Source organism: Diplotaxodon limnothrissa, linkage group LG10 (genome assembly GCF_057381915.1).
Source record: "Diplotaxodon limnothrissa isolate DT_005_m linkage group LG10, D_limnothrissa_male_GT1.1, whole genome shotgun sequence".
In the NCBI taxonomy this organism is placed as follows: domain Eukaryota; kingdom Metazoa; phylum Chordata; class Actinopteri; order Cichliformes; family Cichlidae; genus Diplotaxodon; species Diplotaxodon limnothrissa.
The window spans coordinates 25961834-25986266 of NC_140605.1; the positions used below are offsets into that span (position 1 = coordinate 25961834).

Sequence of the window (24433 nt, forward strand, 5' to 3'; positions counted from 1 at the left end):
TGGTTTTGTTTAATGTACTTTAAAGTTCTTTTATGGTTTAAGTGTTTGTTCATACTTCTAATTTGTTGTCATTACACTCAGATTTCTGTTGTGCGAGGCTAACAGACTGCTGTTTGCCTCTGCAGCTCCTCTGTCTTCCTCTGAATTTTTTTTTAATAGTCTCCCGGTCGGTTTAACCTCCGAGCTCTGTGAACTCTCTGCTGTATTGATCTGGAATTCCCGATACCTCAGTCCTTCTCTCTGCTCTTTCCTAAACTTAATTCCTTCCTTTTCTTTAGACCTGTTTAGCCACACCAAATCACATCAGTTCGTGACATAGTTAAATATTTCATTCTGTTTGATGGTCTTCTCCTCTTTGTACAACAGGGTTTCATTGATTCTGACAGCTGGCTGCCTCCAGCTATTGTCCTGCTTCAACTCTGACGGAGTGCAGAGCTATTATAGTACGGGAACATAATGCAACACAAACCAACAGCATTGTGATGGAGTGAAACACATGAATGCAACAATGTGCTCTGATAGAGCACTATTTAAGTCATCTATAATTTTTGGGCTACAGAGTAATAGAAAGTACTTCCCAGTATTTTTCCCAGTGCTTCAGATTGTTTGGATTTTGGATTTTTGACTGTTGCTTTTTAATAAAGAATCTTAAATCCAAACATATCATAAAAGACTGTCTCACATTTATTTCTTAAAAATATAATATGTTTTTTAACAGATATGGAAAGTTGTTGGGTAATTGACTACTTGGCTCTATATTATCATGTATTACATTATATCTAAAATGATGCATTGATGCAGTATAATTCGGTACAATACATCCAAATGTGCTGCAGCTGTCGACTGATACGCATAGCACTGCATCATAAAACATGGGGCTGTTTGATGCACTCAAATAAAACAGTCTCATAGGACTGATAATAAATGACATCAGGCAACAAAGTCCTGTAATCTGCTTTTTGAAGGTTCCTGCAACATAATGCCTCGGCCTTTGCCGTTGTAAATATGATATGAGGATGTTTCTCTTTGCTGGGATTTCCCTCAGTGGCTGGCAGCCAAATATCACACTGTTCACTTAAAGCCAGCTGGCTTCGTTTTACGTTTCTTTTTAATTCCAATAGTTTTAATTAACAAGTTGATATTCACGTATGTTTTACGGCTACAGTAAGATGGCTCGATATTATGGCAGTTAGTTTGATCAGATTAGACATCATTACCTACGAAATAATCTAAAAATAATCTGCTCGCAACTTAATGTTCATCCTGCTCCTTATCTGGGATCACCCTCTAGAGGAAGCCCATTTCAGTAGCTTGTATCTGTGATCTTATTCTGTCACGAGTCACAGATCCCGACCATAGGTGAGGGAGGGATTGTGAATCGAGTGGCAAGTCAATAGCTTTGCTTTCACACTTGGCTCTCTCTTCACCAAAGTAGATTTGTATGTCATCCCCATCCCTGCCAATGCTGTGCCAATCTGCAGGCCACTCTCCTGCTCCTCTGCTCTCTTATTCCTGAACCTAACCCTGAGATAATGTTCTCCAATTGGGGCAGCAGCTCATCCAGGAGTGGGCAATCCAACCTTTTCCAGCTGGGAACCATAATCTCAGACTTGGAGGCGCTAATTCTCAATCCTGCTTGGCTGTAGATCGTCCCAGTGTGATCAGGAGGTCAGTGTCTGATGAAACCAAAAGAACCACATCATCTGCAAAAAACAGAGGGTTGGTCTTGAAATTCCAGGTGGAGTCCTTCCACTGGGAACAGGCCCGACTGATATCAGATGTTTTACACTGATATATTGGCAAATAGCTAATGTTGAGCTCTACTTTCAGTGTGTTTGTACAGGGTCCTCATGTGTCAGGCAAAATAGATACAGATGAATACATTACGTTTATGTACGGTGAAAAAAATACATCTTAATTCGGAGAAAAGACTTGTGAGTATAAAAGTTTCAACCATTAGTTATAGGTGACCATGATGCGTAAGCATTAAATGTAGGATGCTTGTTTTTTCTGCTCCTAGAAATGTGAAAGTCACAGTGTCCTTTACAATCAAGTACTTCATTCAGAGGAGCTCACCAAAAAATAATATAAAAGATTTCATAAACTGCTTTCGTGGTTAGCTGCCGTTTTAGTCAGCACTATGGGTAAGCAGCAAAAGGAAAGTCAAAAGTCAAATTAAAAATAGATTCAATTATATAAAAAAGTGATTTAAACCATTCTGGCTCCAGAGATAAAAGCATGCCGTACCATCTGTTGTAGCCTTTTGGCAAGAAGGCAGACCATCACATACTCCCTCTTGTTTCTCTCCTTTTGTCTCTTTCTTTTTGGTTTTCGATTCAGGACGTAACCCAGTGCAGACCTGGTGTTTGCTTCGCTGCACTGATAGATATAAAGTTGTACATTTGCGAGTCGTTTCCCTCTCCTTTTCTCCCTCACCCACCCCGTCTCTCTGTAGAACACAAAATATCTCAATCTGCAGGCTAAGCTGGTATTCACCGAACTGATTGAAGACACGGTTGTGCATACTGCATGAGAGGAAGGAGGACGGAGAGACATACAGTAGAAAATAGGAAGTAAGGTCGGGCGACTGAGTGAAAGGAAAGGAAGGGTATCAGGTGCAGATATAGAAAAAGTGAGCCAGAGCTGGAGAGAAAAATTGAGAAAATGAACTTAGTGGCTGTTCTTGGCAGTTGTTGAGCCGTTGGTCTGCTTTCTGCCTTAGGTGATTCTGCTCCCCCCAAAAAAACAGGAGGGGAGGGGGATTTTTAAGGCGATACAGTGACATTTCCAATTACTGTCAAGTCTTTCACTTAAACGGGCCAGCAATTCCCCCTTTACGCATGCATTGAGAAATGCTGGGTTACCACAGGACAGGAGGTTAAAGAGACTGTCCGCTAAGCTTACAATCACAGCTTCAGCCCTCATGATAGCTTTATGTCTGGTTAACTAAAGATACCAGCAGCATCTTAAATAACAGGTGAGATTTTAATGGGCAAAATAGAACAATTAATCCTTTATTTTTTGTATTTTGAAAATGGTTGGTAGGTTAAATAACTTGAGCGGCCAAAATTTGCCAGATTGGCTGACAACGCTTTGTCGTTCTGGTCAGTTCAGTGAAAAAAATTGAAAAAGAAAGGGAAATGGTGCAGCCTTAAGAGGAAAACTCTTTATAATTCAGTCCAAAACATATGAGCGCCTGGCTACTGCTTAAATGTACTGCTTGCCTACCAGTTGCAGGACTAAAAAAACACCACAATTGGAACCAAAAGTGGGCTGTGATTAAGTAAAATGAACCCAGCTCTCCAACTGCTACTCTAACATTATACAGAGAATCGCTTTGGACTGTCTTCACACAACGGGGAATAAGTTTCGGGATTTTGTACTTCACTAAGTAACAGCTTGTTAGCATTAACAGCAAACCAAATGAAATCCAAGTGTCAGAAGCTAGCTCACAGTGCCAGGGTGCAAACATTCCCTTCCTCTGTAAAGACAAGAGTCTGGTTGAATGGCTCTGTAATCAACCATCTGTTAAATGCAAAACCTCCTGTGCAATAATTGTCGCATTATTTACGCCTATGCTGTTTTGCAACCAGCAGCCGCTACCTCGAGGCCTTGGTCAACACAAAAGACAAGCTGAAAGAGTCGCTTTAGGTAATAGTTTTTTTCCCTACATCTTTATTTATTTTAAAACTAAACAAGCCGTTGACCTTTGCCATTCAAAATTTTAAAGTAAACTATATTAACGACTCTACAGCGTTCCGACTGTGTTGCATGCAGGTTTTTTTTCCTGGAAATATCTTTTTAACCTGTTATAGAAATATTAGAAGGTTTGCCATGACAAGATTTTGAGTTGTGACGGTACCAAAAGCACACTTTCTATGCATTACATCAAACACGGGTCGCGACTGTGAGCCAGGATAAGCAATCCCAGAATCCCTAATTTTAATATTTCCGGCTTTCTCTACAACCCCAATTCCAAAAAAAGGATACCGGTTAAATATGAATAAAAACAGAATGCAGTTATTTGCAAATCTCATAAACCCTTATTTTATTTACAGCGGAACAGAAGAAAAATGGCATGGCAACACATCTGAAAAAAGTTGGGACAAAGCCATGTTTACCACTGTGTAACATCGCCTGTTCTTTTAACAACAGCCTGTAGATGTGTGGGAGCTGAGGAGAGCAGCTGCTGGACTTTAGAGAGGAATGTCGTCCCATTCTAGTCTGATAGAGGATTCTAGCTGCTCAACAGTCCTCTGTCTTCTTTGTCTTTTTTTCTTTTCGTATTATGATGTGTCAAATATTTTCAATTGGTGAGTCCAAGTCCAGCATTTGGACTCTTCTGCTGTGAAGCCATGCTGTTCTAATAGATGTGTCATGCGGTGTGGTAGGACTCAGGCGCAGAGCAGAGTTCAGGGGAAAACAACGTTTATTTACACAGTCACCAGGTGCAGATATATACAGTGAGGGGAGCGGGGGTCCTGGGTCCGAAAGGGAAGTCCGGGATAGGAGTCACATACATGCTAGCTCTTCTTCTTTACAACGGTTCAAACAACAGGTTGGTCATGGGTCTGGGGAAACTGTGCACAGGAGAAAAGAGGGTTACACAGAGATCACAGCAGGTCCACAACGCTTAAGGATACCAGGCTAAGGTTTACTGACGTGTCCAGCACAATCATCCAGCGGTGAGGCTGTCTGCGTCCCGGCCTCAAGAGTCCAACCCATAATTAGAGCCTGACGAGATGCAGGTGTGTGTGCCAAAGGCGGGAGCTTTCAGTGAGCTCCGCCCTGGCGGGGAGGAGAGAGGAGAATGTACACAAAACACATGTGGCCTTGTGGAGCCGGCCGGGCAGACACGGGGACCATGACAAGATGAAGGATGCTGTTGATCGTATTGCTGAAATATGCAAAAAAGACATTATGGGAGCATATGTTGCTCTAACACCTGTATATATGTTGTAATTTTGATGGTGCATTTCCAAATGTGCCAGTTCAGTAGGCACTGTTGCACACCGATACCATCAGAGGTTAAAGTTTTTGAGCTGAGTGCTAACAAAAGCCTGATAGTCCCGCTCCTCTTTAGCTGGGAAGATGCTGCGTCTGTGTTTTACAGAAAGAACTTCACTGTTCGTCTTCTTTAAACAACATTTTTCCACTTTTCCACAGTCCATTTTAAATGAGCCCGAGAGAAGACGGCGGTGTTTCCAGACCGTGTTCACATGTTGGCTCTTCTTTGCATGATAGCGAAGTGAACTGTTTTTAGTGATTTCTGGCAGTTTTTCTGAGCTCATGTTGTGATTTCCACGACAGAATCACGTCTGTTTTTGATGCAGTGCCACCCGAGGACACAGACATTATTATTATCAGCCTTTTCTCCATATTTCCTGAATCTGTGCACGGCAGATGATGAGATATTCAAAGTCAGTTCTACTTCAGGGAACATTATTCGGAAATTGTTCCAGAACTGCAGGTTTTTTCTTTCTTTCTTTTTTTTTCAGAGTGAGGGACTGCTGCTCATCTTTACTTCAGAGAAGCTCTCCCTCTCTAAGATGCTCTTTTTATACCCAATCATGCTGTAAATTAATCCAGTTAGTTTCTTTTCAGTGCACTGGTAGAGCTGTAGTATGAGATGTCCTTGTAGACATTTTAAAATGCCAGGACATTTTGCATACCTTGATTGATGCTCTTTAAACTCTCGTGGGATCCAGTGAATAATCCTTTTGTGTCTCTCGACTTTTTTTTTTTTTTGTGATCGAGCACCTGCAAAAGGTTTCCTGACGTACGCTCTGCACCTTCTTCTTGGTGTGTTTTCATTCAGTTTGGGTTTACCACCTCGTTCTTGTCATCACCAGCTCCTGCTGTTGATCTTTGGTCAGGCTGTTGAGCGACATCACTGTGTGTGTTATTAGGCAGCTGGAAAAGGAGATGCTAATGCGCACACGCTGTGGTTTGCTCAACTCGCACAGAAAAATAAATAAATCGAATAAAAACCAGCGTTTTACAAGAGAGACACCTGGTTGTTTTTAGTGCTCAGTAAATTGACCGGCCGGCTCAAACCGCAAACCAGGTCGTCTGAAGCTCAAGCTCTGAATCTTTGTGCTTATTCGAGCCCGTGCCTCAAAATGTCTCTGTTGCAGTTGCTTTAAAACACTCCCAAAATGACTCATTTAGCAGGTTGGTGTAAAACATAGACCCTCAAACTTATTTTATGTCTTATTTTCTCAGCGTTGACATTTTCCTTTAAGCGGTCAGGAGAGAAATGACTGAGCTGCACATGGAAAGAAAGAAAAAAACCAAAACGCATTGGTAGCCCGAGCGTGGTTTAAGTGGGTCGTCTGCGAGTTTATTAGGCGAGGGGAAACCCTGAGATGGATCCAAGCGTGCAGACTCGAAGTCAGACAGTCGTAGCCGGAGGAAGTCGGTGATGTACTTAACAACTCCCCTCAAAGGCAGGAAGACGAGGTAAAGCTAGACAGATGGGAAGAGGTGGAAAGACGGCGAGAGAGAGAAAGGCAACAGAGGTTGAGGAAGTCAATAATGTACTTAACCTTACTCCACAGACTCCGTGTCCCTGTTATTGTAAGGCAAGTAAAGACGGGAAGGGGGGAGGAAGAGGGGAAGAGTGAAATGGCAGGACTCTGGAGTGGAAATGGTCACAGGCAGCAAAGAAGCGCGGCGTTTTTTAGTTTTTTTTGTTTTCGTCAGCATAAATGTCAGAGTACTTAAGTGTGTGCAGGACAGGCGGGGAGGCCAGGCTACAGGAAGAGCCCCATTTAAGAGGGAATAGCCCAGTTTTACTGGCACATAAATCTCTCCTCCCCACTCTGAAGGTTGTAAGACAGCTCCTCTTTTAGGCTTCCTCCTTCAGTTTGGAAATACGCTAAAACCCCTTTTTTCTGGACTTTATCTTTTCCTTTTTCTTTAGCTCAGTCTCTGTCTCCTTCAGACTCTCTTGACCTATACCCTCTTTTTTCCCCTTTGACCCTCAAGCTAACAGCAGGCAATAGATTAACAACATTTTATTGGGCTGTTTGTCCCCACCCCCTTTTTCTCTTCACTATTCTTTCTATTCGATTCTAGCCAGAGATGGATTTTAAATTAAACTCAGTTTGTGAAAGTAAGCTTTATTTTTAGTCTCTCATTATAGTATACCATCGTTAACATTTATGTGTCTGACTTTGCATTTATTTGTGTGCTGATCTGACAGCATTTTGACTTTCATGCCTGTGGGTTCCTTCTGATCTTTGCCCACATTTTACAATTAAGAAATGCTCAAATTCAGGGTGGCAAAAGATGCCGAAGCTTAAGTGATTTTTGACACGACACAGACTGTCAATCTCTTTGCTTGAGTGAAGAATGCAATTTCCTCTAGAGCGTTCACAAATATTATAAACACACAGTTTATTTCATTACGAAAAGAGGGTCTCCAGATATTTTTAAATGGAGTGTTTATTGAACCTTTTGACTAAAATAAAAAAAAGTAATTTGTTGAATATGTTATTTTTTAATTTGTTTTCAATCTTTTTTTTGCATAAAATGTGCCATTTATTTAGCTCCTTTTACATCTCATGGTGTAGAAGTCGCAAAACCTCATGTATCAAATATACATTTGGCTTCAAAGGGATACGTTTATTTACAAAGTTGCTTAACGGCTTTTGGGGAAACTTTTGTTGGCTAATCAAAACCAATTTTTGGCTAAATATTTGAAATCGACAAAAAAGTTATTTAACAGTATTTTGAATTTGAATTGAAATAAATATTTCAATATTACAGCAAGGCAGATGCTTGCTGTAATATACATAAGAAGCTAAATTACATAATTGGAAGGCTACTGTGGATATGGGTACCCGGTGGCTTTTAAATTTGCACTGCATGTATCTGTTCTAATTAAAAAATAAAACCAGCTTGAAATGGTTACATCTGAAATTAACGGTTGTTAGATAATAAAGTTGAGTATCTCCCTGATACACTCAATCAGGGGTGCTCAATACGTCGATCGCGATCGACCAGTCGATCGCAAAGGTAGTATTGGTAGATCGCATGGCATTAAAAAAATAGATGCCAGCCTATCATCCATCCCGTCACTTGATTGATACAGGGAAGCCAGTCAGATGACAGCAGATTTTTTCTGACGCTTAGGTCGCTGCGCATGCGCAAACAGCGGCGCGAAGTGTAGTAAAACTGACAAGCTAGTCAGCGAGTTAACTCCAATTTTTAGCTCTCGGTTTTTTCTCTTAAACCTGGCCGTCAGCAGCTACTGTCCGGACTATGCATCCCTGGCTGATTCAATTCAGTGCAAGTCATCAGAGTAAACTCAGGTAATGACAAAAAATTTACATAGTTAATTGTGTTGTGAAATATTGGATATTGCGGTTATGCATGTATATACATTGTAGATATAAAGAATCCTCAATATATTTATAAATAAGTATATGTTTTGGATTTTTGTAGTGGGTAGATCATTTTGACTTGGTCATTTTATAAGTAGCTCACATGCGGAAAAAGTGTGAGCACCCCTGCACTAAATGCATCTGCTGTGTTATGTACAGTAAGCTGATCTCTTGGCAGGGGCCCATTCATGTTGAGCGATATCCTTTATGACTCAAGTGTTTTGCAGTCTTTTTGCGGAGGAGGCAAACTTTCTGTATTCTTGGTTCTCATAAGATGAAGGAGTCCTTTGGAGTTTTCTCGCTTATATCGAGTGTTTGCAGTCTTTTACGTCATATAAGCACATCGAAGGCGTTTCCGATCTTCAAAAAACAACACAAAGCGGAGAATTTCTATAGAAATATGCTTTTACTTCCAGTCTGTTTACGTTACCTTGCTCCCTTTAGTTTCTGTTTGTTGGTCTTTTAGACCTAAAGACCACCGCATGATTTTTTTGTTAACCTCCCGCCGCTACTTGTTGAGCGGTAGTGAAGCTGTGAAAATTAGAAACACTTTCATTGTACAAGTTGTTCCTTAGTATTGCAAACATGTTTCGAAAGCTTTACTTTGAAGGCAGATGTTTCTGTTGCACTTTTCACATTTTGATTACTGTTGATGACTGTTTGCAGGCAAATCACTGCCTCATATACAAACATCTGCAAAGCAGTAGCGAGGAGGTTTTGGTAGAGCACCGTATACCTCTTTGTCAACTCTTCTTCTTTTTCCTTCAACTTCATCTTCATCTTCTTCTGATTCCCCCCTGGCATCCTCTTCTGTCTCAACCACCCTCTGCACATCCTTCTTCACTATATCCGTGAACCTCTGCTGTGAACTTCCTTTTTTCCTCCCGCCTGACAACTCAAAATTTAATATCCTTTGTTGAATATATCCACTACACCTCCTCTGTGCACATCCAAGCCATCTCAGCCTTGCCTCACCAGCGTTGTCTCCAAATGGTTCAACCTGAGCTATCCCTCTCACGTACTCTGATGCTCATCCTGGTCTTTTAAACTCGTAAGCATTTTGTAGACCTTCCCTTTAACTCTTGCTGTCAAACATCCCCCCCTCCACTACACTCGTGTCCACCCTCACCAACCTGCCTGCGCTCTCTTCTTTACCTCTCTTGTTGCTTTGGATGGTTGACCCCAGGTAATCTTCATCATTACACCTCCCTCTATTTCGCACACATGTATTCTGTCTTGTTTCTACTGACTTTCACTCCTTTTTTTCTCCAGAGCGTGCCTCCACCTCTCTACATTCTCTTTTACCTGCTTCCTGCTCTCCCTGCAGGCCTTTCATTGTAACCCCACAATCAGTCTGTGAAGGTTCTCAGTCATCCAGGTCATCGTAGTCAAAGGAGCTTGGAAAGAAAAGCGTCTGGACTTCTTTAAGTTGCTTGAAGACGTTTCACCTCTCATCCGAGAAGCTTCTTCAGTTCTAAGGTCAAATGGTGGAGAGTCCCAGATATAAACCTAGTGGGAGTATCCCCCCACAGAGGGACAAAAGGACCCCCTGATGATCCTCTAATCGCCTGAGCCAAGGTGTGAAACTGGGCGTGGGTCCCAATCAGCCAGAGTTTCGGGTGTGTTCATTGTGAAACCTGGCCCCACCTTATCATGCGACTCTCCACCATTTGACCTTAGAACTGAAGAAGCTTTTCGGATGAGAGGTGAAACGTCTTCAAGCAACTTAAAGAAGTCCAGACGCTTTTCTTTCCAAGCTCCTTTAACCCCACAATCAGTAAAACTGAAAATGTGCAGGAATCGCCACTGAGTTGCTTTGCTCTTGTGCGCCTTTGCGTCTCTTAGTACAGAAGGCTCCCAGTGGATTTGAAGGAAATTGAAAAATGTTGCAGGACAAAGCGAAAGGTGGTCAAAAATCTCATAATCTTCTATGCCTTTACAGCTTGCTTCCCCACTTCTTTAAAAAAACATCACTGAGTGAAAGCAGGTTTTAATCCCATCACTAAAACACTGCTGTGACTTTGCAGTAGAACAAATTCCTTCTGGATCAAACTGAATAGCGGCCCAAAGCTCAATTTTAGTTTTCAGTGCTTATCTTAGAATTAGAAAGATAAGGTGACAAATGAACATAATGCTGTTATTAGAAAGAGATGTCCAGATGATAGAGGTTGCTTTTTAGTGCGCTTTATCACAAAGAAACACAGCTGCTTAGAGCTTTAGAAAGCGTCCTAGATTTTATCTGGATGAGAGAAGCCTGTGTTTTTTTTTTTTTTTTTTGCTCTCACTTGATTTGGTTTCACTCCATTATAATGAAGAAAGGAGTACCTTCAGTATTGAAACAGATGCATAAGAAAGGGTCTTGTGCCAAAGCTGGCAGTGAATACAAGGCTAATAAAAGGATGGATTCATTGTCGACTAGTACAAGGATTCCCTCTGTATGTGTGGTGGTGGTGGTTGTGGGGTGGTGGGAGGAAAAATGGAACAACTGTATCCCAGGGAGTCCAAAGTGCTAATGTGTAACGGTGATCAAGTCAGTTTATTCTGGCAGGCTGCCTGCTGGAGGCTCTGACAGATTGGTGCCATCAGCACATTATTTCATTAACACTTGTGTTTTCATGGTGAACATCTTCTCACTCGTCATTTTTCTCTCTCTCTCTTGCCCCCCTCCCTCCCTCCCTCCCTGCCCGCCTGCCTGCCTGCCTGCCTGCCACCCCCCTAACAGATGGAGAGCGAAAAGAAGAGGAGAAAATACTCCACGAGCAGCAACGACTCTGACACCACTGACAGTAAGTTGGGATTCAGGGAAAGGGTATCTGTGTGTGTGTGTGTGTGTGTGTGTGTGTGTGTGTGTGTGTGTGTGTGTGTGTGTGTGTGTGTGTGTGTGTGTGTGTGTGTGTGTGTGTGTGTGTGTGTGTGTGACGATGGAATCCTGAAAGTGTGAGAAAAGCGAGTTCCTCTGCTGCTTTTATACGGTGAGCTGCCTGGTCTTCGTCAATTCCCAATTCTCGTATTCACTCTCCATATAGACTTTCCTCCTGTCTCATGGTTGTCCTCCCTCTGCTCATTAAGACTTGCCATTTTAAAACCGAGCTACACTGGAAACATGAGCGCGATTTAACCAGTTAGCATAACAGAAATCACCGGTGGGAATAAGAACTTAAGGTTTGAAGAATAAAGTCTTTATTTTTAGAATAAGTGCGAATTTGTCGGAAAATGTCGTTCTTTGAGAGAGATGTTGCTACGAAAACAGATTGTGGTGCATCATTACTGGACGAGCAGATTGCAAAATTTGAGGCATTTTGAAACGGAGCCTGCAAATACAGGTGGTTTACTTGGGCAATACCACAAGGAAAGCCATCTTTTTCAGTTTATGCAACACAAAACAGCCATCTGTGTAGTAAGTACGACTTGGGGGTCTCGGAGGCTCGTCTTGTCCCTTTTAACAGAAAAACCTTCTTGTAGGTGTTTTGTATAATTGCATGTTGATCCAGTGGTTATCACCATTCCCTCACACTGGTTTAAATCCTTCAGTCGGCTAGGACCCCTCTGCGTGGGGCATGTTGTCCGTGTGCTTGCGTGGATTCTCTCTGGGTATTCTCCCAAAGTCCAAAGCCTTGTGTTTTAGCTTAACTGGAGATTGCTTTGACCGTATGACTTGTTATCTGTCTCTCTGGCTGGGCCATAAAGGGGCACTGGATTACCCCTCCAGGGTGTATCTGACCTTTCGCCTCATGACAGCTAGGATAGTCTCCAGCCCCCACGACCTTGAATCGGATAAGAAGTTAGGAAGATAGATGGATGTCCCCCTGCGTGTGACATTTTAACCATTCTTCCCATGCAAAGTTCCATTATTTGCAAAACCTTGAGGGTTTTCTTGCACGTATCATCAGTTTCAGGTCCACCCACAACATTTCAGTGGAGCTAAGATCTTGTGTCTTTTCCAATTTCTCTAACTGGTACAAAGGTCTGTGTATTTAAGTCTTGTAATACTTTGTTAAAGTAAAGAGAAGATGTGCAGATCCAGATAAACCCTGATCTCTCCGGGGAAATCAAGTTGATGCTGTTTATTACGATACGAATTATTAAAAACAAAGTTGGAAGTTGCGTTTGAGTGCAGTTGAACTTGATGAACTATGTCAGTAAACACACCACAAACTGCAACCACGCTCTTTTTTTTTTCTTTTCAGAAGCTGCATTATCGCGTCAATTCTCACGCCTTCGCCAACCTCTGCTGAGGTTGGCATCTCTTTATCACCACCGAAAAAGTAGATTCAGCTCACAATGTTTTGGCGTGCATCAGGTTTGGTTCTTTATTAATATCTGGACTTAGATATCTCAGACAAAGCCGTCTTTTGCTTGCAGGGCATGTCTGGATGTCAGTTCTGGATGTGTTTGAGCTCCCCACTTTACTAAATAAGGTGCTTAATACACGCAGACTCAAAGTCAATAAAGCGGACATGTCACATTTGCATTTTGCAGTTATGTCTGGCCTTGTGTGCTTTACATTTAATGTTGAGCACATAGTTAATTAGCTGAGTGACAAATTGATATTATAGGGTGGGATGCATGGTTTGACGGAGTGGCAGATATGTTTTCCTCCCAGAGTTAATGACACAAACTCAAACAACTTCTAAGACGAGCAGACAGGCAATCCTCTAAGACGAGAGGATAGGAACATCTGGCCAGACTACCGCATGTCTGACACTGGCAGCTTCTGTAGAGAAATGAATCTTTTAACAGTCTTCGAATGAAATACGTTGTTATACAAGCACAAATGGCCACAACAGCTGATGACTGTCTTTAAAATACGAGGGTTTATTCACTGAAGACAGCCAGCGATTTCAATTTCATTTTAAATGTCATTCTTCTCGGCTTTTGTCAGTTCAGTGTGACTAATTCTTGGCATTTTCGCGGCACGCATTTTTGCAGTAAGCAAATATATTTGTTTGGCTATTCCCTTGGCAATATTAGAGAACAGATCAAAATTAGACACATCAGAAAGCGAGCTGTACAATTAAAAAAAACACAACAGAACCTGGCATTTGTTTTGGTGTCGCTAAACCCGGCTGCGCTAATGAGGTTTTCAGATATTATTTTAATGCTTGTCTAAATGAGTATAAATAAAAGAGTTATCCTTTCACAGCGTGGTGCCTTGAAAACTATAATGATAAAAGTATTCTCACCCATCTTGTGGTACATTTGTGTGTACGCCAGAGCAAAATATTTTCATTTGTGACAATCTTTTTCTGGAATTAAATCCAGTTTGGTATTTCAGCTTAATATAAATGGAACTGTAGTGATAGAAGAGATTAGATAAAGAGAAGCACTGACATTACTCTAGAAGCTTAAGCAGGGATCTGATCAGGAAGAATTGTCAGTACTTTTAATACCTTCTCATTGAGCTCCAGTGTGCTGAGAAATCTTGGACTGTGGAATTCATGCAAATGTTCTTTCACACATACCGCCAATTTAAATACTGCCGCTGACCAAACATTGCAGTGGAACTCCTCGATGACAGGGGCCTTCGCCACAGCAAGACAGCGGGCGTCAGGAATGTCTTGAGGAACACAACAAAGAGCCTGGTTGCAGCCTTTAAATTCCAAATTCTGAACATCTGCCAGATGCACCGGAACAGGCCCGATCCCTGGATGCCCCACCCACAACCCACAGGACCCAAAGAAACTGCTGCCAACTTCACAGCGGTAGACGCCACAGGACACCCAAGATGTGTTATGCCCATGCATCGAGGCGTCCAGGATGTTTTGGCAGCACGAGGCGTAGCCGTACACAATATTAGACAGGTAGTATAGTCGTGGCTGATCAGTGGGGATCTGCAGCCGGATTAAATCTGGGAAATGTAGTCATTCAAACTGTTTACACTACAGGCTAAAATGACCTCTGAAGGGCTTAACTGTTGTGTGGTCACAGCCCCGCGTGTATAATGCATTTTACAACAGGTTTAACAGGCTGTTTTGCAGACGTGACCGAGCCACCCCGCGTTGGAGGCCATGCACTTTGCTTTATAATCAGCCTTTAGCTGTTAGCTTCCCCTGCTCACTGCAGTGTGGGCTCCAGCTGCATCTGCTCACTGGAGGTTATCAGGTTTCTAATTGAAGGATGCCCATGATAATTTTGGCTGCTGTGCATCCAGCGTGGCTTTTAATTAACACGCGGCCACGATGGTAACTTCCAACTGCGCCGCGGCCTGTTTTGGTTATCTGGCCACAGTGATTGAGCTCTGCAGCTGCACTATGTTGGGCACGTGTAGATGTAACCTGCCTGGACACACACATTCTTGAGGAGTGCAGATTCATGAGTAAATGTAAAAAATCCTTAACAGATTAGTGTGCAGTCTGTTTTTATACCCTCGACGCTTACACGCATGGAACACAGTACTAAACAGAGAATGGTGGACAAGAAAATCAGCGGTGTCTGAGTGAGGTGTCATTCATCATCGGACTTCTGGAAGCTGTTTGGCTTTTTTGATGCTTGCGGTGGAGGCTGCTGCTGTGTAGGTGTCAAACGATGTTGCGACTGAGATGTATGATTAAAAAACTAATAACAGATTCTTGGCCGTTCTAGGATCTAACTGCCCAGTTTAACTTTGAAGAATGAAGGCTGGTTCTGTCTGACACAGATACTGTATATACATACAGCACCACACACTGTGTCCTATATCAGCCTGTAAGGTAAGCACACTGTGAATCTACGCCAGCGGTCCCCAACCCCTGCCGTTTGGTACCGGGCCGTGAGAGTTGAGGCTCGGGTGTAAAATTTATGGTTTTCAGGGTTTTTATTGTAATTTTTTAAATTGTTTTTATTGTTAACTCAGTTTCCCCAGGTATTTTCCCTTGTGTTATGAATAAATCTCCTCTTTTTTTGGTATCGGTACTGGTGTTATTTTGTTGTATTTATCCGCAACACCTTAAAGGCCAGTCCGTGGAAATATTGTCGGACATAAACCGGTCCGTGGTGCAAAAAAGGTTGGGGACTGCTGGCCTACACCTTAGAAAAGAAACAGAAGGATTCATATTTGAAGGTGCAGTCAAGAAGTTCTGGCAGTCACTCTAGCTCGTTTGTCCAGCAAGCACCCAAATACCTTATTGCTGAAATCCAAAGGGCCCGACTGTCCCTTTACTACCTACCCTGGTCTTTCCCCCTCTTTCTTGTCTATTCCTTAAGCAAAACAAATAAAGCCGGAAAGGCCAAAAATAAAGACGTTCTGGGACTGCGTTATGTCTAAATCAAGTTTGTATGAGCTGATTTTGAATATTGTGTTGACATTCCCTTGAAGCGCTCTGTATCTTGCATCTCTGGACCACTTTCAGTGCAACTTCTGTTTGCACTTTTTCCTCTGAGATGCCCTCACTCCAACCGGTCACGGCCGATGCCCCTCCCTGCCTGAGGTTGGTTCTGCTGAAGGTTTCTTCCTGTTAAAAAAGGGTTTTTTCCTTCCCACTGTCGCCAAAGTGCTTGTTTGGGGGAGGTCATATAATTATTGGGGTTTTCTCTGTTTTCTTTGTATTATTGTAGTGTGTCAATCTGTAAGTAGAGCGGACCGTTAAAGAGGAAAAGATCACACACAAATATGTCTGTGTGTGTGCTGTAATGACTGACAATGTAGGCAAACTGTGTATGGTGAAAAAATGTAGGAACATTGATGTGTTAGTGGCTTCCAATACAGTATGTCTTTTTGTGTGTGTGTGTGTGTGTGTGTGTGTGTGTGTGTGTGTGTGTGTGTGTGTGTGTAGTGTTGGTGATTTTTGAAGAGAGGCTCTCAGCGCAGTTTGCTCCTCAGACGTCATGAGCAACATTAGCGGGGTGGCAGCACTGCTGTTGTGGAAAGGGAAATATGTTGAGTGGGAGGCAGCGCACGCATGCACACTCGCATAAAGTCACGGTCGCAGATGTTAAATCGCAGAATGTTGTGTCGATTTTATGTTTTATCCATTATGCGTGTGATATAATTTAATTGCAGATTCGATCCAATTTTTAGTGAGTTTCTTATGGTCACACGAGAAAAGTGTCGCAGGAGGATTTGGGGTTTATTTATTTTAAATTTAGGAAACAGCATAAGGGGCATCTTTTCCTCAATCGGTTTGGCCTCCATTCACAAACATGTACAGGCACACTTGGAAAGAGGTGTGCGCACACACACACAGCTGTTGATTGAAGCGGTGGGTGGGATATTGGCTCCGGTGTCTGGTTAATTGCAATTAGGTTGTGTATTAATAAGGTTGTAAAGGACCACAGTGGACTAACCACTTAACAAGATGCTATTTATGCGGCCATTACTTATTAAAGCTTTTAATAGATCATCATCAGTCTGCTTCAATTAAAGGTCTGACTCATAGTGGTAGTGCTGCCACGGGCGTTCAAAGTCACAAAGAAGGTTTTTGTTTGGCTGCTTTCTTTAAATGCTTCTCTGCTGCGTTTGAATCACCTCCACTGGTGTGAATTACAAAAGTATTGAACCCCATCGCATGCTCATTTTAAGAACCTTTGATGAGCAGCTTCTTGCTCTCTAATAAGTAACCGATTCCCCGCCGGTTGGTGCTGGCTAACAGTGTTTAAAGAAACAACAAAAAAGTATTATCGTTTTATTGTAAACCCTCTCTGCAAAACAAATTTCTCCATAAAATTTCTTTGGCATGAATTTCAGCACACGCTGTGCGCTCGAAGTCCAATCTACAGCCAGAGACCTGTTCCTCATTTTCCCCACTTTAAATCAACATTCACACTCATTAAACATTCTTGACAAATCAAACGCAGATTAAGTTGGCTTTGTGTTCTGATCCAGATGAATGAAGACTTGAAACACTCCCTTCTTTCCAGCTGTGAGTCAGAAAAGGAAGGTCAGAAAAGGCTAATTTGTCTGCCAGAAAAAAAAAAAATTGATGTTTTCTCCTCTGGTCCTCAGCAGAAAACTTCACTGAGTAGCGAAAAAGATGTTTGCAGCTCTTCGGTAGGTTGTCTCCTTTGTGGCATCCAGGAGGGCAGATTTCAAAGATACATTTACGAATGTCATTCTCTCTGTTTTGAATAGATTAACACTTGTTAGAATGTTTTTATTGCAATAAATGCAATTAATTGCAAACAACTTTCTGTGCAGTCCTTTCAAGACATCTTTTGAATCCTTAATTGAAATCTACTGGTGAATTCTGCTACAGCAAGAATGGTTGTAGGAGTTTAAAAGGTTTTTAAAAAGTTAAAACCTTATTTGGGTGCAAAGATAAATGAAGAAAATCAGAGAGAGAGCAAAAGAGAGGAGGAAAGATGGAGGAACGTTAATAAATGGGCAAGTGCAGTAAAGAAGAAGTGAGTGCACCTATGAAGAGGACAAAGAGTGGATAGACGGTCCTAGTGACGTAACTGATGACATACATGGAGGTCTAGGTGAGAGGTTGGTGCTAGTACCGATTGTAAAGGACAAGAGTGATGTGCAGAGCTGTGACTGCAGTGGGATAAAGCTGATGAATCATAGCATGAAGATATGGGAAAGAGCTGTTGAAGGTAGGTTAAGGAGAGAGGTGATCAGTGAACAGTATGACTTCGTGCTGAGAAAGAGAATTACAGATATGATGTTTGGTCAAAGAATGTTGATTGAGAAGATCAGAAGGAGCTGCACTGTTTTTGTGGATCTAGAAAAGGCATATGATGGAGTGCCAAGAGATACTGTGGTACTGCATGAGGAAGTCAGGAGTAGCAGAGAAGTATGTGAGGGTGGTCCAGGACATGTATGAGGACAGTGAGACAGTGTGCTGTTGGAATGATTAGGTGGGTATGGGATTACATCAGGGATTGGATCTGAGCACTCTGTTGTTTCTAGTGGTGATGGACGGGTTAACACATCTCCATGGACTGTGATGTTTGCACATGACATTGTGATCTGTAGTGAGAGTAGAGAGCAGAATACACGTGTGAAAAAGAGGTAGACAGGTGTGTCAGTGAAGAAGGAGTAGATGCAGTGGATGAGGGTTGAGCTGGGGTAAACCATCCAAAGCAATGGACAGTGCACGAGAAAGATGAAGAAGAGAGTACAGGCAGCAGTGAGTTGGTGGATGTGAGAGTCAGGAGGGATTTGTGACAGAAGGAGGAAGAAGAGCAAGAGTGAAAGGGAGGGTTTACAAGATGGTAGTGAGACCTGCTATGATGTGTGGTTCAGAGACGGTGACACAAAAAGACAGGCGGTGGAGCCGAAGACCGTTAAAGTGAGCCGTCGAAAGAAGAAGACAGTGATTTTAGAGAAAGATTAGATAAGATTCAGTATTGATACATTTTGCACTAAAGGATAAAGAAACTTGATGAAATATCAAATGATGCAGTGGCTCGAAATATCACTGTGCTACACCTGTTGTATCCTGTTCGATGGTGACGATTATGGTTTTATCATATTCATGGAGGAAGTACTTCTGTTGATTGACAATAACATTGAGAAGGTGTGATTGGGGCTTTCGAAGAAAACGTCTTTCTGTGCATCACACATTACAACAACCTGGGAATTATGATGGGTTGTGAGCTGGATGAGCTCACGCTCTCGTTTTGATGACATTTCACTGCTGATTATATAGATGCAAGTGGAAACTAAAGTCTGTTTAGATAATGCTTCAAGATAAACGCCCAAAAAGGTGCCCAAATGTGTTTCAAGAGTGTTTGCCAAGTGTGCTATTTTTTCATTCCTTTGAAAGGGACTTAAACTCCTCCATTATAACCAGTTCTGGTAATTTCAGGTTCTAAAATAGTATGGCAACTTTGTTTTTTGTTTGTTTTTTTCCCAAATTAACTTCGTTCGGCTCTGGAGTAGAGCACATGGTGAGATAAGGTGTTAAACTGAGAGCAGAGGAGAAGAGCAAAACTAGAAACTCTAAAAAGAATTCACATACTTACACTGACTGTGGTATCATTGCTGTCTTTGTTATTCCTGCAGGTCAAGTGACGTCGTGGTCCAGGTCATCCAAGAATACGGGCACCAGCAGCACATGGGTCCGCCACCAGCACAAGAAACCATCAGAGGTAAGTTAGTTTGGCAGCTGGGTTTAGTGACTCAGACCCATAGAGTACACCAGCATGTGTTTAATGAAACCCAGTCTCTGTTTGACCGTGACAAGCTCACAATTGTGCTCCACTTCAATGAAAGAAATTTGTTTTTGGTTTGCAAAATTGGCAGAAATGGTCACATTCAAACATTTTTGGTCAGCTTGTCCATGTTTTTGAACAGTAGAATGATATTCAAATACCCAGTCACATCCTTTGTTTGCTTGGTTGCATGTAATGTGGGCATTGTTGCTACCGTCTCATGTTTCAGAGCTAGTTGCCACTGCAGATCTGTAAGAGACCACAGAGTATTTGATAAAAACATATGTCAAAACATGCTTATTCCACTGTCCAAGCGTACACAATCAGTGGAAATCAAATAAATTCACACAAAAGGCATTTGAGAGTCAGTGAATCAGTGAAACGGTCGCTTCTGTCCAATGTAAATACAGCCATCTCCGTCACCGCAGCAAAATCAACCAGGCGCACTGATGGCATAAATTGGTTGGCTAAAATACCAGGTTGTAACATCCATATGGTCATGATGAATGAGCCACGGGCTCTCAAATGACCACCCTGAGCAAGAAACTGGCATAATCCAGTTGGAAAATGGTGCACTCTACCAGTTGTGGCAATGTGTTGCCTGCCACAATCACACATTGCTCCCACTCTCAGTGAAGTGGGCTCTGATCTGTTTAAGGAGAACTCGTCTCTTGCTTTTTGAAGAGTTTCACTTCAAAAATAAATCTGCCATTTGGAAGAAATTGCATTTACTCTTAAAAAATTAGCAGGGGGGGAATTTTTAAATAACGCAGAGGAGGTAACTGCCTCTGACGGCAGATCTGGGCTTCTAAGGATGTTCAATGACAAAGTTCTTTAACAAAATGAATTCATATACTTTAAGTTAATTTGCTCCCACCTTATCTGTATCTCTGCATCGTGGCTCAAAAGAAATGTCAAAAACTAGCAAAAGTGAAGAAGCTCAAATATTCTGTTTTTCAGTGACTTTTAAAAGAAGAATGAATAAAGCAAAATGGCATGCATGCCCCGAACCACCCTGAAGTACGAGTCATCAGCAGAGCATCTGTCAGGCCTGTGCATTTGATGCTTCCTCCCCCCAGCTCCATCCAGTTAACCACAGGCTGTTGGAAGGTCCTGTCAGCAATCAGTCTCTCAGTAATTACTACTTTAGCTCTCTGCTCTGACCCGGGCCTCAGCTGAAGAGCCAGGGGCCATGTTCCCTTTCATAATGCTGCCTCCTCGCTCCGGGGCACGCTGCTCTTTCATAAAGGATGGTGTTTTGAAGTAATGTTTCTGCTTTTTCCGAAGCAGTGAGTGACAAGAAAGGTTGAACAAACAAAAAAAAAGCAGGTGGCAGCTGACAAAGGTTCAGTGCAAAGTTTTCAAAAAGAGTTGTGAGTGCATTTGAACTGGTGTCAAGACAGCTTAACTCATTTAATGTAAAAAATCTGGTGCTTTTTGCTCTCTTGGTGCTGATAGAAATATCACGGCTGTTTTTCCACTTTAGTTTGTTTGGGTCTTTGAGCCTTTCTGTTTCCACTTTGGCGTAGTGTCCATCGCATTGACAAGGTAATGTTACAATTTTGTGATATCATTTCGCAAACATGCGAAAGGAAGGGATTTGTGGGATTGGTTACTTACTGTAACCCTAGGTTCTATGATTACAGGTGCAAAAGCTGGTTGCTAGATCTCTGTTTGTTTTACTTAAACGGTGAATCTTTACATTATTTGTAACGTTTTGAGTTTACCTGTTAATATTGCAAACATTCAAAGTGATGTTGCTTTGCTAACTGACAATGTCCACCTACTGCAACCATCAGAAGGCTAGGTTCTTTAAGCTTTTGATTGTTAACCCTCTAGAAATATCCATAATTGAGTTTAGTGTAGATAAGTAGAGACCATTTAAATCAGCCATGCGATTTAAACAGTGAAGAAAATGGATGGATGGTTTCAATCAGGAATTGTATAATTCAACAACATTATTGCTGGTATAAAAGTGCTCACTTGTAAATCACTTATAACTCACTTATATCTGTTACAGTCATTTTTTTAAATTCTCTTCCGGAAAGGCTGGAGGACAACTTCAGATTCGTTATTTCACGTTTAAATCAAGAGGTTGATTATCAGTGTCTGACCTACTTTTTCAACTTTAGAGGACTTTGTTTGTATCTGATTGTTTTCTGACAGCCAATCCAAAAATCAGGATCTCTTTGCACGGTAATTTACCAGGTGTAAAAGTTGGATTTAATTCTCAAAGTCTCTTTAATTTTTGACCTAGTTTTTTTTATTATAAGCAATTACCCTGCAAAATCAAGGGAAGACTGTTCTTCTGAAATTGCTCAGTGTCATCTTCAGAATTCATACAAAGCTAATGAGGAGGCAGTGGGTTGCAATGAAAAATGGCATTGATGAATACGGAAAACCCACACATGACTCAAAAAACTCCTTGATTACATGTGTAGTTATTCCTTCTAGCCTGTTAATTGGGCTCATGACTAAATGTTTCAAAGGGAAGTCATCCTTTGACAGCATTTTGAGGAGCTAACAAAGACACTGTCCTTAAGCCAGAATACAGGACTAACCCATCTTTGAGTACTAACTGGTTGCCTGTCAGCACTTCAACCAGAGGTGGCTGCAACTGCTGTCAGAGTGTGAATCGTCCTGAGGCGATAGCAACACCTTGCTGTGTGTTTTATAGTTCAAACGTCACATGCCTAAGAAAAAAGGCCTTCCTCCCTTGCTGATAATGCTAACATTAGTTCCTTGTTTTTACTTGATAGGCAGTTAACTACTCTCCAGGGTCAGGAGTGAGGTTTCCTTTGCTTGCCAAGTGTGGTGAGCACCAGCCTGGACACAAACCGAAAACAGACGCTCTGCAAAGCTGTAGACTCAGCAGCTTTTAAATGACAGTTTGTAGTTTCCTTCTGGATTGTTGTTACGAGTGAGCATGACTATTTCACTTTTTTCACCTAGCTAATGACAAAGGATGAAAGGAAGTATGTAAGTGGTAGATAAATGTGGCTAATATAGACGAGCGAAACAACAAATGTCACATTTCCATGTGGTTTTTGTTCTCGAAATGGTTCACTGGGTGAAATAGACTTCTAGGCTATGATGCTTAAGTGTGCTCTATCAAAGATTTCTTCTAGTTTTTAACCTCCCTCCCCTTCATCCTTCCATGAAAAGCCTGGTTCTGTCAACTACTGTACATGGCGTGTTTTGTAGTTAGTCCAGTGGTTGGAACTACATGCTTTTTTTAAAAACATGTCAACAAAAACATTATTTTTAGGTAGTGAAGAATCCTCACGATTTGCATCCCCACTGGTGAGAAAATTGAACAGTAGCTCCAAATGTGGGTTTCTGGGTTTAAAAGTTTATGGGTTGATGCATACTCTTGGTCGGAGGGAGGTGTGGCAAATGTTAAACACTATGGACTTTGTAATGACAACGTAGTGCTTTTCTAAAAATGAGCCATCTTTATTTGCGCCTTTGCGAGTCGTACTCCAGCTTTGCCTTTTCTTAGAAGTGGTTTAGATGTTTTTTTCTCGGCGGAAGGAGGACACAGTCAAATGCTTCCTTTTTTTCCCTATAGTTTTTTTTTTTATCTTGTTTTAGATGAGGGTGGAGATGGAGAATTTCAATGGTTGCTAGATGCATAAACATAGAAAACATGAGATTGGCATTGTTGGGAATAGTTCAAGGCTGCAGGTGTGAAGAGATGAAAACTGTCTGCTACTGCTTACATGCAGCTTACACAGAAAAAGAAGCTTAGTTTACAAAAATCTTTTTTGAGGGAAAAATCAATCCATTCGTCATGGTCTCTATTGGGAGATGCGAGCAGACACAGCAAGGGTTTATGTTTATGATGTCTGTTGGTGTTTTTTCCTTTATGCATAGTGTATGCATAGGGAGAGCAAAGCTGCAGAATATTAAATATGCATAGTTAACATTAGAGAATAAAATGAATAGCAACTGGTCTCTGTGACCTTGATATTTTGATAACTTACTCTGTGAGTTGCACACAATTTAACGAGGATGATCTGTTATTGAGCAGATTGCTGCCTTTGAAATGAGGACTTTTGTACCGCATTTAATTAGGCATGTAAAATTCATCAAAAGTATATTTAATGCTGTAATACAAAAAAATAAAGCTATTTGGGACAGGAGTGACCCAGATGGTATTTTAGGGTTTAACAAATCTCAACAAACAAAATGAGGTTTATATTGTATAAACAGAACAGAAATAAGCTGTATACAGTCTGCAGCTGGGCATTTAGCAAAAGCTGTGACCTGCAATCAGTGATGCAGTTAATCAGCTATTTATAACTGGGAAGGGGAACAGTTAAATATTGTGTACCCACCAAAGGCATGAAGTTAAAAGCGATTAATTTAAAAAAAATTTTAATGCTATATCATGTGGGTAGTCTTGATTAAAACAAATAGAATACCTACACTCAGTCAAAGTACTGTAATCTGCTTATTAATCCAGATTAATGCATCTTAAGCCGTCATCATCATCAAAACAATATGGCAATATATAATATGTAGTCGCAAATTATGATTGCTTTATTTTCTGGGCCTACCAAAGCGGGATGGCATGATCGGAAGCACTAGTTTCACACCTTTCAACTTGTCACAGTATTTTCAATAACAAATATCCAGCAGCCCCGTGGAGGCGAGAAGGGTAAGATAAATGTTACCTGAGTAGGCTTTACAGGCAATTTACAGCAAGAAGGCTTTGAACTAGAAATGATAATATCAGCCACTTCTGGTGCAACATGGGAGGAAGGAAGTGGTATCAGCGGGGGGATTGCCGAAAAAGATGATGAGCAGGTGTGCACTTTCGATAGCATTGTTGTTTAACTGTGTGTGTGTGTGTGTGTGTGTGTGTGTGTGTGTGTGTGTGTGTGTGTGTGTGTGTGGAGACAGAAGTCAGCTGTAGATGCTGTATATGGATTTTACATCAGCAGGGGTGGTATACAATATAT

General features: G+C 41.6%; 1 protein-coding gene across 3 annotated transcripts in view; it reads left to right on the forward strand.

Moving 5' to 3' along the window:
* jade2 (jade family PHD finger 2) overlaps window positions 1–24433 on the forward strand; it is a 233130-nt gene that overhangs the window by 19859 nt on the left and 188838 nt on the right. For all 3 annotated transcript variants that reach the window (XM_085364657.1, XM_085364658.1, XM_085364659.1), the window contains exons 2-3: window positions 11113–11176; window positions 19318–19403. In XM_085364657.1, the coding sequence (XP_085220783.1) occupies window positions 11113–11176; window positions 19318–19403 (150 nt within the window). The remainder of the gene's footprint in view (window positions 1–11112; window positions 11177–19317; window positions 19404–24433) is intronic.